This window comes from Ciconia boyciana, chromosome 9 (assembly GCF_034638445.1).
Source record: "Ciconia boyciana chromosome 9, ASM3463844v1, whole genome shotgun sequence".
NCBI lineage: Eukaryota > Metazoa > Chordata > Aves > Ciconiiformes > Ciconiidae > Ciconia > Ciconia boyciana.
The window spans coordinates 44,175,382-44,188,384 of NC_132942.1; the positions used below are offsets into that span (position 1 = coordinate 44,175,382).

The 13,003-nt window shown below is 41.1% G+C and overlaps 1 protein-coding gene across 1 annotated transcript; it reads right to left on the bottom strand.

Moving 5' to 3' along the window:
• Positions 1 to 390: 390 nt before the first annotated feature.
• On the bottom strand, positions 391 to 12,987 carry CA5A (carbonic anhydrase 5A). The gene is made up of 7 exons (XM_072872367.1): positions 12,831 to 12,987; positions 11,168 to 11,365; positions 6,973 to 7,091; positions 5,129 to 5,224; positions 4,880 to 4,942; positions 2,857 to 3,012; positions 391 to 908 (listed from the first exon to the last, which is right to left on the bottom strand). The coding sequence occupies exons 1-7, from the start codon at positions 12,931 to 12,933 to the stop codon at positions 729 to 731; spliced, it is 915 nt and encodes a 304-aa protein (XP_072728468.1). The 5' UTR covers positions 12,934 to 12,987; the 3' UTR covers positions 391 to 728.
• Between the last annotated feature and the right edge of the window lie 16 nt (positions 12,988 to 13,003).

Below are 13,003 nucleotides of genomic sequence, written 5' to 3' on the forward strand. Positions count from 1 at the left end.
TTGAGATACTGGTGAATTCTCTTCTGCTCTCTTCTCCTGGCACATTATTAATACAGAAAAGTAAAAGCTGCCAAAGCTAAAAGCTTCTACATTTTTTATAAGGTTTTGGAAAAAGTATTCTGGCTTGTGGTGTATATAGAGCGGACATTCTGTGGCATCCATATCAAACATGGATCATGCAGTCAATAGAATGTAGAGAGGTTAGATTCTATAAGTCATTTTTCCCCTTCTCCTCTTGTCATCCTAAGCACCAAGGAAAAAGGAAGAAGATAAAATGTCTCTGTATATGTGACTAGAGAAGCTAGTTCTCTTCCCAAACCTCAAACAATTCCACAAAAGGACCTGATCAGTAATAATCCTTTTCACTTCACGCTTCCTGCTTGGTAAATTATTAATTCATGCAAGTCATTGAAAGAGCATTTGAAGAGACATGGAACAATTCAGAAAAGAGTTGTTTTTTCCTTTAACTGTCAAAATAATTCCTTATTGATCCCTGCTTTAAAGCAAGTCAATTTGTTATGGGTTAATATTATTTACTTCTTAAAAAACACGGAACTAAAAAACCCCACAACCTCTCTATTGCTGGTCAAATGGCACTTAGCAGAACTGAAACTGGCTGTCTGTGAAACTGTACGGCCTACACACACTGCAGAAAAAGGAAAAATAATTAAAAAATAATGTCAGTTATATGCAGGTATTGCAGTTTGGACTGGCATTTCATGGGCCATCTATGGCATGATCTGCTCAGCATGGTCCTTGGGCTGTACTTCAGTATTCAAGAGATGCCTGCTTTGGAAGGATGAACGGACGGTTCGATTCATTAATGGCTGAAGAGGGCGAAAGTTGTCTACCATTCTCTTTTCTTCTTCACCATCTGAAGTAAAGAGCAGCATCCGAAATGCCTCCAGCTGAGAATGAGAAATGTCCAATTTTGTGACTTACTAACTGGAGAATTATTGGAGTTCACGACAAAACAGAATCATTCATGCTTGGGGGGGAAAAAAAAAAATCAAAGGTACTATTACATTTGCAGTCTGAGAAATTTTAGCACCAACTTCTGGCACTTCTTTGTCACTGGCTGGTAAAGATTACGCCATCATCCATATCAATGCAGAAGATGAATTGTCAGTCATCTGCCATCTTTAGGCAAGCTAAATCTCAAATGTGGCATGTCTGCGACAGAACCGATTCCCATTCAAATACAGGAACATATGCCATCTTTAAATAAACCTCTCCAACCTTCTTAACAGATACTCCAGGAAGGGTGTAAATTATCTTATACAGACATGCATATGCTGGCACCCAGAAAAAAGGGAACCTCAACAAGCAACAATCTACATCGTTGTTCTCCTCAGTGGTTTATAACTGGGGATGAAAATAAAGTATGCAGCAGATCAGCTTTTAATGCTCACAAAGGCATTACAATGTTAAGTAAACTATGAGCCTTTCTATGCCATAAGAGAATGAGAAAGAAGAAAAGCCAAGGCGGGGGGGGGGAGACAAAAAGTTTCAATTGAAAAGAAGAATGACACACTATGCATTCAGTTCTCTCTGCTCTGTTAACAATCTTTAGTTCTTCCCGTCCTGTTCCTTTACGTGAACTAAAACATTAAGGTCACATACATGCCTATTCTTCAGAGTTAGTGTTTGTTTGGAGCATGACTTTCTAGATGGACTAGCTCCACACAAAAGTTGTATTAAAAAAAAAAAACCCAAACCCCGTATTTTGCCTCACGTCGTTGGACTTGCACTTCATTATTAATCAAAGCCTCAAAAAACAGGGACAATGCACAAGTAACTTTCCATGCCTCTTAAACCATGAAAAAATAGTAGATTTTTTTGGGTTGTTCTTTTTTACTTGCTTTGCAACAATCTCCAAGACTTGTTCTTTGCTGTAATGCCCCTCAAAGTACTCCACTTCTCTGAATGGACAAAGAAATCCTGAAAACTTCCAACAAAAACTGCAATTGTAGTACAATTTCAATGCGTCCTCCTTCTGACCATTTACTACTTGTCCCTACATCTACCAAGGAATACCATCACATTGAAACATGAAGTATTAAAATTAAAAGCAGTGGAGGGCTTATGGTGACAAGTTTTGGTTGGTGTCAGAACAGATTATAGACCACGAACTCCTCCACTTGAAATAACTTCTGTAATACAAACATTTGCTGAAACCCTGTTTGTCTGTCCTTTTTAAAGGGGAATTAAAAAAAAAAATTGAATTCAAGGACAGTACAGCCAAATATACAGTAAACATGCCTACAAAGGCCCAGTGGGGACTCACTCTATCTCTCGCCATCAGAATGGCATGTGAAGGACTCAGAGCCACCCACCATCCCTTTTGTACCTTCAGAGCCCACCCAAGGGAAGAACAGAGGATTAGCCCTTGCAGTCTCTGCAAGATCTCTGTGCAAATGCACGTGGCTATCAAGAATATGCAGAAAAGGTCAGAATTTGGAATTTCACAAAACCTGCCCTTTCTCCTCCCTCCCTACCACAAAAAGGGCTGCATCCTGGCACGGAGAACAAAACTATGCAGTGTTCCAATAAATAACCACAGAAGTTTTCAAGGGGCAGCTTCCAGCATAAAACATTGTTTATCACAGATCAAGATAAAACTCCATCTGAGAGCTGGAGAAGCATCTTTACCTGCTTACAGAAGAGATCTTAAGTCTTTCAATATTAGCTGTTGTTAATGTCAGGATACCTCCCCAAGCAAATAATGGGTGTGAAGCAGCCGCTGATCTCTGTGTATTCACAGAGAATTACTGGTACTGGTAAGCAACTAGTTCTGTGCATCTTCCCCCCCATGGCAGCAGGCAGTCAAACAGGTATGGTAAGCATGAGATTTACCTGATTCTCATCAACCTCGATTGGCTTCTTCTTAATAATCCATGTGACTGATTCGGTAAGTGGGGGAGTAGTCAAAGAGCCTGCGTAGGTCCAATAATCAGGGCATGAAGGTATCAAACAGGAGGGATCAAAGACATCAAACTCGACAACAGTGTCCTAAACCCCAGAAAGAATGTATTTTTTAAAATTGTATTTTGAGAAAAAATTGATAGACGATTTAAAAAGATCTTAACAATGAGATTAAATACTGTACGTGTTATGTATGCATATGCAGAATTAGGTATTGTGAATATTAATAATGACCTACATAAAATAGTAATTTAAAACCCCATAAACTTGTACAAAATTGGTAAGCTGGGTTTGAGGCATAAGAGGCAGCTAGGAGTAGACAAAATTTAAATATTTCTGTCGTCCCCACAAGCGATTAGGAATTCAGTGCAGAAGAACCAAGGAGTGCGAAGGAGCAACTGACTACATCTTTGTGGGAGCTAGAAACAAACAGGAAAAAGAAAGAATAAATGGCGGATAAGTTCAGGTAGTTCTGCCAGATATACTTAATAGACTGCAAACAACAGTGCTTTTACTTTTCACCACGTGATTTTAGGCAGCGGGGAAAGGACTAAAATTTTATTTAAATCACATCAAGTATTCATGTCTCCAGAATGTGCACTCCCACAAGTGAGATACTAGACAGCGTGTAGGAGCTTCAGAGCCCATGATTTCCTACACAAACATTTTACTCCTGGGGTATTTCCAGGATATACTGGCAATGCAGGAAAGGAAGATGCTATTTTTCCTTAGATAGACTCCATCAGTTCCCCACTAAGAATGAGAAATATTACAGTAAAGAATTTTTCAAAAACAGGGGGTTGGATGAGATATTCTAGATGGGCGCTTTTACCCATCATGTGAGTGAGGAAGGTGCAAGGACATCAGAACAGGTATTATCTGACCTTCCTCCTCCTCCTCACCAGGGTGATGTTCCTCAGGGTTTGGTGCTTAAGTCAGTGATAACGCTGGCAAGGCAACAAAGGTTTTCAAACGTTTTAAACCACGTGCTGATGAGTTGCTGGGTGACCAACACCCTTTGGAAATGAGATCCATTTCAGAGCGGCCCATGTGCAGCTTGATGAGCCTAATGTTCGATACAACTTTTTTTTTTTTAAGACCTTGACTTTAGTTTCTTTCAAATTCATATGCTGTAAAATATTATATTCTCATAATGATGTATATTCACAGATTTTTGTAGGTCTTTTTGGCACTGAACTGACTTGTTTGGCATTTGTCTGGCAGAATTTTCACTGTGCTGACATAAATATGTTTTATTTGGATAAAAAAAATCCTTTCTGAGATAAATAATGGCACAGCGACTTCAACTGGATGTGCTTACAAGCGAGCAAAATTCTGGATGTGTGGTTTTTGTGCGTACTTTCAAAAACGAACAGGCACCTGGAGGAGCATGAGCTGCTTCTGAGCGCTATCAGAGACACAGCACTCCCTCTCCTGGCAGAAGTCAGAAATCAGCTATGAAGAAACAGTCCCATTCCCCTCGCAGAAAATTTACAGTGTTTAACTCCTCGTCAAAGATCAGACAAAAATCAGAAAGCCTTAATTCCACACGAAATAAACTACCACTTTACACAGCACAGAAAGCTTCTTCCAGTTAAACAACGTACGAAAACTAATCCAGTGGCATCTGTTTTCATAGAAGCAGAAGGGCAGGCTTCAGTGAGGGCAAGCATTAAACGTGCATGCTCTTCTAAGGGGAAATCTCAAGAACATAATTTCTTAAATCAAGAGGTTTGGAAAGCTTAAAGTATACAATTCCTCCTTAAAAGTTAGCTTTGCCCCCCTCCCCCGCCCCCCAATCAACAATTCACCCAAGGTGTTGATCAGGCCCCCTACTGACATTTAAGGAATAAAGCATTTATTAGTGTTTTGCTATTCTCAAAGTATTCTTTATGTTGAATGACTACGTTAGCTATGATGAGTGATAACTGGTGGGACACTTAAAAATACTTACCTTGTGTTTAACTGCTGGCAAGGCATCAACCAGTGTCTGCAGCCCTTCATGATGTGCTCCCAGCTGCAGAAGACAGGTAGGAGTTAGAGAATCATTAAGCTGATATTCTACATATGTAGAAAAAATACTTCATCAGTATTTTTTGAAAACAACAACAATAACAATCTAGAAGTATTTTGTCCTAAATCAGTTTTAACAAAATGAAAATAAAAAGGCATCATTACAGCTTATTACGCAAAGTGAAATTACCTTTAAAAACACTCCAATAACAGCCAAGCCGTTACCTTCCATTACAGCTTCTTCAAAAGTTGGGTACACAATGGCATTCCAGTGTACTAAATGCAACTGAAATATAAATGAATGAGAAATCAACACATGTACAGAGCACAGCAACGATGTCAAGAAACTTGACTTTCAATCTCTGCTACATTTGGTCCTCGGCAACTTGAGACGCTGCAGTGAGCTACCTCAGAAACCACACACCACAGAAATGAGGACCAAAATGTTACTGGAAAATAATGGTACTTCCCTTCTTTTTTTTTTTTGCCTTTTTTTAAACAATAGCCAAAGACCCATAAACTACATTTCACACATATGAAAGGGATTTTGTTTGTGGGAGACTGATTACAAGAATTCTAGTTAAAGGCACAAAAAAGCTTAGTATACCTGGAACTGAACACCTAACAGCAAGAACAGAGCATGCCATTCTGCTAAGGAACATTCTCCTGCACACAACATAAGCTTCCTCTGCATTGCTCCCAGTCCAATACAAGGGATCCATTGTGGGGTTTTGTGTATTAAATAGATAGCCAGCACCAGTCCCAAAACTTAATCATACAGTCTTGCTGTTAATAAATATCTTGCCAAGCTGACAAGCATCATTATGAACACATTAACAGAAGACAAACATCTTCTCAAAAATAAGCAATAATCATTTTTCAAATTCTCCATCTTTGGCATACAACTATGTTTATACCTGTAATACTTTCCTCTCTGAGCAACTTAATCCGTATTTTTCCCCATTGGCTCCATCCTTTTTATTGACTCTCTTTCTGCCTTAGTAGTTACTTAAGCACAAAAGTTTTGATACTTTAATAATTGCTTAGGAGTTGAAAACAGAAAATAAAGGTATCATTATAACCACTGTACTGCCATAGAACTCTGCTGTACATTATTCAAACGACCTTCAGAAACACACAAAAAATTGTTGACAACTGGAATAACCTTTCTAACATTAGCCAAAGCTCTGGGGTCACACACACAGGACAGTTATTGTATACAAAGTAAGCAGGACCAGGCTTCTTGAGTTACAGGTATGGGTGTGAGAATTAAATAACCTTCCATTTTATCTTTAAAGATTTTTTTTAAAAGAGTATTTATATGTGCTTTGTTTCTCTGCAAGCATTTAGTAATAATAAACAAAGTGATTTGAAAGCAGTAAGGATTGGGAGATTTGGAGGTCCGCTAGAGACAGCAGCTGAGATGCAGTGCATTCACCGGACTCTCAAGAAAACAGATCCTACACCTCATGTGAACTCTTAGCTTACTGCAGCTCAGAGGTAAAGCACTTTAATTTTTTTAATTGAGATCTGAGCCTGCACATTTACCTCAGTATTTGCTGTCCACCTGATCTGCACCACATTAGCTGGGACCTGGGAGTTCATTAAGACCTGATTGTGCCCTCAGTCTGCTTTCTGTCTCATCCTTTTCCCCTTTAAAAGGAGGAAGGACAAGCAGAGCTGTGCCACTCCATCCAGACAGAGCTGGAATAGCAATGATACTTTTCTGCCTGCCATCGGCTTGTCCGGCAGCTACCCCTGTGGACATTCAGGGAGAAGAAAACTTTACTGAAACCTTCACTAATGGGGCCAAGGTTCAATTTAAGACTGTGTTGTTCTCCAGAAAACACAGTGAATATGAACTTACTAATAAACCAGTAGATGAGCTGTGGCACCTACCAGGTCTGACCCTTAACAGTAAACTGTAATTCTTCAAATTGGGAGTTATCTAGCATGCAGTACAGTCGCAGGCAGCCTGAGACCTAGCCTCCAGTCCCCATAAGCATTTGCATTGTTCAGCATTTTATCTCATACCTCTGCCGGGTAAAATTTACTGTCAACTGTGTGCTCTGAACCCCACTCATTTATAGCTCCCCAATGGAAATGGAACTGCTTCAGCCTGTATTGGTTTTCCAAGGGACCTCCAACAATTACTAAAAAACAAAACAAGACATACATATTAATAAACATGATTTAGAATTGTCCAGACAAGTAACACAGCAAGATCCTGCCTGAAATAAGTTCACCCAGGGAAGAAATCAGGTGAAGCAACTATCTTACTGAAACAGTCCCCTATTGCTTGGCTACTTTTACAGTTTACTTTGCTATGACAAAATTGTTCAAGCAAACACATCACTGTTTTTCCCTGCAGTCTGAATCAACTATATCAAATTGAAGATAAGCTAAATAGTCTCCTCATCCATCTCCTCCCAAGGGAATTATTGGGTTTTTTTCCAACCTACATCAAGTTTGGCAGAGTCATGGTAATTACATGTTACGTTCTATCCTCTTCTCTTTGAGCAGGCATATGAGAACTGCCTTACCAGAAGAAACATGTATGATGGCAAAGCAATTAATACATCTATTAAATGACATCCCAGCAAAGCCTCAATAGCCATGAAAAATACTGAAATTTCCTATGACAATACAAGACTTCAAAAATCCAATTTTGCCAGAAAAATCAGTACATTGTGTCAAATGTTCAACTCTGCTTTTTTCAACTTACAAAAGTCCAATGATACTATTCTGCTTCAACACAGCTTTCAGACTGCATAACCAGTGTTAAAAGATTTCCTGCACAGCCAGAAATATGCTAGCATTGTGCCTCCCGTAAACTGTTCAAGCTACACTCCACAAAGCATCTAAAATTACAGTCTGCCTACAGGCAAGATTCCGAGTTTCTGGAAGCTTTAATGCACTTTTTAGCCATGCGTAAAGGTAAGCATTCAGTCTGCTCTCCTGATTTCAGAAGGCCTCTCATCATTTTGCAAATACATGAATGAAAAAGGCTATGCTTAGTTTTCTGCATACTGTTGGGTTTTACTCATTTCCTCCTAATTGAACCAGGAACATCCTGCAAAGTCTTCTTGCTAGTTATTACCTCACAGCATCTGGTAAATAAGAGACCATAATTACTTCCAAAGGGTTAACAACAAATATGTAGCTGTAGAGACCCATTTGCTGATTTTTACTTAACTGTACGTCACGGTTAAATTTTATAGCAAACCACTGTATATGGTTTGCTATAGCATTTATAGCAAACCACTATAGCAAACCATTTATAGCATACCACTGTACATAGTCCCAACACTACTTTTGAAAATAAGTTAATCGCTTTAATGCTAAGGAGAAAACAATGAGGCATTAAGAGCTTTTCTTGTCTTTTTTTTTTTTCCCTGAAAGCCAGCCAGCAGTTTTGAAATTCTAAGTAGATAGGCCTGCTTGTGATAAAAGAGTAAGCTAAAACAAGCTATGCAAATTGACATTATTAATTAATTTCATCCACTGCCACTGAGCTCTTAGCATAAATGCAACACTGACCATCACTAAAAAAATCACAACGGAGAAAGGTAACTTTCAGGGATGGGATGAAGATGTGGCCCGCACTGCCAAGTCTTTCAGAATTAATGTTTCTGCGCTCTAACACTATCCATTCCTGATTGCATGATGATGCAAACCCACAAGTGCCTACATTCACGTTAATAATCACATTCACTTGAATGTTTAACTCAAGAGTAAGGTTAGGCACAGGCACACATATGTAGAAAATCAGGTTCCTATAGTGGACAGTAGAAAGTGACAGGAAACAAAGAGGAACTTACAGCATTTTTGCCATTTCATTTCCCCTCGATTTACCAGTCTTGAAAATTTCAAAACAAAACAGAAGTTTAAAGGAACTCTAACAACAACCAGAGGAAAGAATCACATCAGCTTTTTATTGTAGCCCTAGTTCTGTTTCAGTCTCATTTCCTTGCAGCAGATGGCATTCATGCACACAGACAGGACCACGTTCTGTACATACCTTCCCCACACCCTCTATCTTCTTCATCCTCCTGCTCTGCTGATAAGCAAACACCCCACAGCAGCACTACCTTCATCTTTTGCCCAAGTCTTGTTTTGCCTCATCTCAGGAGTTGGACATTTTTGTCTATCCTGGATGCACGTTTCATTTTGGTTTTTTTCATCTTCTGTTTCAATTTTGTTGCTTTTTTTTTGTTTAGTCATAAGCTTCCTTCTCTGGATTTCTATTATTGTTAGACAGAAGCTGGCAGAAAGAAAAATCAGAAATAGCAACAGTAAAGACAGAAAGGTAGAGCAAAGAGGCAGGCACTTGAAAACCTGGCCATTTATACAGCAACATCCCGTGATCTGTTGTTTCTCTGCCATTTTGGAGTCTTGTCACTGATCATTTAATGCCATCATCCACTAGCCATCATCACCCTTCATTGACTTTAATTCCTTTGAGGAAGATGATGATGAAAAGGCAGCCATCCAGAAAGAGGCAGCAAGAATGCTGACACTTAAACATTTACCGCAAGTGTTCAGTCTTACAGGTGAAGTGGGTAAGATCTTTCAGAGCTGTGATGCGCTCGGAATAGCCAGCCTCTGAAAGGCCAGCACCCCTCTAATTGACAGTCCTGATGATTCCATGCTTGTCTCTATGTCACAAAAACTGTCCCTGTGTACTTAAATGTTGCATATTTCTTAACATTCTGCAGGCAGCTCCCCTCCATTACATCAATTCTTGTAGAAAAAAAATTACTTTCTTATCCATTGAACTGCAAACCATTACACTTTTCAGGAATGCATCCTCAGCAGTGGGGTATGGCTGTATTAAGTAAAAGACTGTTAAATTAAAAGCAAAACCAATCTAAAGTTAGTAAGTTAAAATCACTGATGAGCTAGCAAGTGATGACTCCATCTTAGTCTCTCCTCTAACCCCACCTCACTAACGCAGTAACAGTTTGTACTGTAAAAACAGAAGGGCGTTACTCGGTTTCTTCATTACATATCATAGCGCTCAAATGAACAAGGGCAAGAGTATTCTCTGGGTGGAAACTAATATTCTGGGTGAACAGCTATAAACAGTAAAAAAAACACAAACCACCCAGATGTCACACAAGCCCCTGAAAGCTCCATGCATTCCACCACTACCATTTTTGCTGCATTGTTTTATCAGCCTCATTCCAAACATCAACCAAAGATACCGGTATTGCAGAGACAAAGCATTTGTTTGTTAACATGCTGAAAGCTTCCTTCCCAAGAGCATTACTAAATCCCTTATGAAGTTCTAGCATCTCTCATGGTAAGCAGTCACCTTAAATGACTCTAAACAAACAGGTTCAAACTTGCCCAGGGTCCCTCAATTTTTCCCTCCAGGACAAGTTGAGTAATTGACATGAATCATGTGCTTCACGATATCCCTGACCAACTGCTACCAGTTCACCCACCCTTACACAATATCTTCTTTATACGTACCAGCAATATCCTTTGGTAAAGTCAACTTTTAAAAGGAACAGCGGACAGAAAATCTGAAATGTGGTAGCAGTATCTTGGTTTTAAGACACTTGACTCTATTGAGTATTTCAAAAAGAGGTCAGAGTGCTTATTCACATTAAATTGCTGGAATGAATAACTTGATTTCACATGCGTGGACTCCTGCTTACACTAAAACAACAGGAACACACGCACCTGCTCCCTATGGTAGCAGCTCAGTATTATTTAATTCTCCAAAAGCTTATTGAGATAAGTATGTATGCTTTCCAACTGAAAGTCATTTTGCTGCTGATTATTTCAAGTGCATTAAATATATCTGTTAACACCGCAAAAGAGATAAGTGGCAGATTAATAAAGTATAATGATGGAATCTAATTTCAAATTAAGTGGATACTTATACATATGACTGAAGATTGACTCATGTAGACAAAGCTGTGATATTACGAGACCTAATCAAAAGGCAGGGCATTAAGGCTTGTGCAATAAGAATAAGTTTCAACCTACAACGGAGGATTTGTGCACAATGTCCATGGTAATAAATACATAGTAAAAGCGAGGCCTATATAGAACTTCTGCATTACAATTCCTATCACTGTAAATCCACGTTTAGCTAAAGCATTCTTTTACTGTACGGTCGTTTTCAACATGCATCCTGAGGTTTTACATCATACAAATATTTCTCCTCTCTAAGCATTACTATGACATTAAATAGCTTTTTCTGAGTTTTGCTTACTTGATCTATCAGTAGAATCATCAAACTCAACCAGGAATGAATATCCATTGTTCCAGATGTGAAGACACGTTGTTGGGTCATAGCTGATTTTCAGAGGCTTCAGAAAGGGGTCATAAACACTGTCTCTCCACTGGATATTGATTGGAGACTGTCGGGTGCCTCCAGGAATTGTAAGCGGACTCTGCCAAAGTGGATGCACTGGAAGATGATGAAGAGAGTCAGGCTCTAATGCACGATACAGAACTTCCAACTAAATACTTCAGAACTTTTTGGCAAGAGAAGGTGTTTTGGCATATTGGCTCCAAAGGCTAATTCAAGTCAGCTGATGCACAGGAAAGTTAAAAAAAATAATACATTCCAGTTGCATGACGCAAAGCCACACAGGGAAGTGCAGTAATTTGACTTACAACTGTATTGATACCTTTCTGCATTTGCAAAAAGCTCTTCAAAGAAATTCTGTCCCCTTATTTACCAGAAAATTGTTTTCCTTGTATTGACAATTGATTTTAAGGTGGTTCTGTTTCACAGCTTTGCCAGAGTCTCAGCACACCACTTCAGCTTTCCTTATACACCAGTACCATCAACTAACATCAGATTGCACCAGACACAGAATAACGCCCACTAGAAGGCAAAAATACTCTCTTGAAGGTGCCGGTCTTCTGCCTACGTGTGCTTAGGTGTTACACCACTGCTAAGGGTGTAGTGCTCCCGAAGCACCCATACCAATATTGACCAAGACTTCCTTAGGCAGTTGGGACCTACAGCTGATCCTCGCACCCGTAAAATCCTAAACTACCAATTTTGGGGGCAACTTGGGTGTCTCAACCTGGCACAAGCAGGGCAGATACACGAATAGTTTCCACAGGATTTTATTCTGCTTAAAAATGGAACTGAGACCTGTATGGACTTGGGGAGCACTTGTTCACCTGCTGTCCCCTGCATCAACAACCCACAGGCAAAGGTTTTTTGTGCTTTGCCCATCCACTGAACCCAAAACAGAGAGGCTCTGAAGCACTGTGTTAGTGGTTACTTCATCAGATACAACTGCTTGTGGTCTTTCACAAGTGGGGAAACAAAAAGTAAAGTAAATCTTTTAACAAGCCACTCACACGAGGGGCAGCTAAACAACCTTCCCCCTCGGTTTCCTCAGCAAGGGGCAAACTTTATCAGCCTGTGCAGGTCACCACACACAGGTAGCACAGAGGCAGGAGAGCAAAATATTATCCAAAAATACCACAGCTCTCTGTACCATTTCCTGATGTTTCAGCGGAGGAACTGTCACAGACAAAACCAGGCTGAACTTGGCGTCCCCGCCTCCTCTACACAAACTTTCGAGGCACCGACAGCCCCCTCAGCCCGGGGAGCTGGAAGCGATGGAGGGACATGGGCGCTGCCCGTGCCCAGGCCCCTCAGCCGGGCCCTGGGCGAGCCGGGGAGGGGGCAGCGCGGTGGGCAACGGGGCTGCCTCGGGGCGGGGGACGCTGAGCCGGGGGGGAGAGCGAGGGGGGCTTGGGGCAGTGACCTGCTCTCCTCAGGCGGCGGGAGCCACTCGCCTCAAGGGGCGAGGGCAGCGCCGGCCTGAGGGAGCCTGTCCGCGGGCGGCCCCCCCGAGGGAAGCGGCTCCCCCCTGAGGGAAACGGCGCGGGAGGGCGGCAGCACTCACGGGCGTCTCTCAGGCGGTAGGAGCAGCAGGCGCCCAGGCTGCACCATCGTGTCCCCCGCCGTGAGGCAGCGGCCGCCCAAGCCCGGCGCAGCAGCAGCAGCATCGCGGAGGCGTCCGCGGAGTCGCCGGGCGCCACCGCCCAGCCCGGCCCGGCCCTTTCCGGCACGGCCCCC

Bases quoted from the DNA above. Each gene is read 5' to 3' on its own strand.
- CA5A (XM_072872367.1), bottom strand. From the start codon at position 12,933: ATGCTGCTGCTGCTGCGCCGGGCTTGGGCGGCCGCTGCCTCACGGCGG. The intron at 7,092-11,167 runs GTAAGCAAAACT...TTTGTTTTTTAG, and splicing joins TGATTCTACTGATAGATCAA to TAATTGTTGGAGGTCCCTTG. The intron at 909-2,856 runs GTAAATCTCATG...TCTCATTCTCAG, and splicing joins TCGAGGTTGATGAGAATCAG to CTGGAGGCATTTCGGATGCT.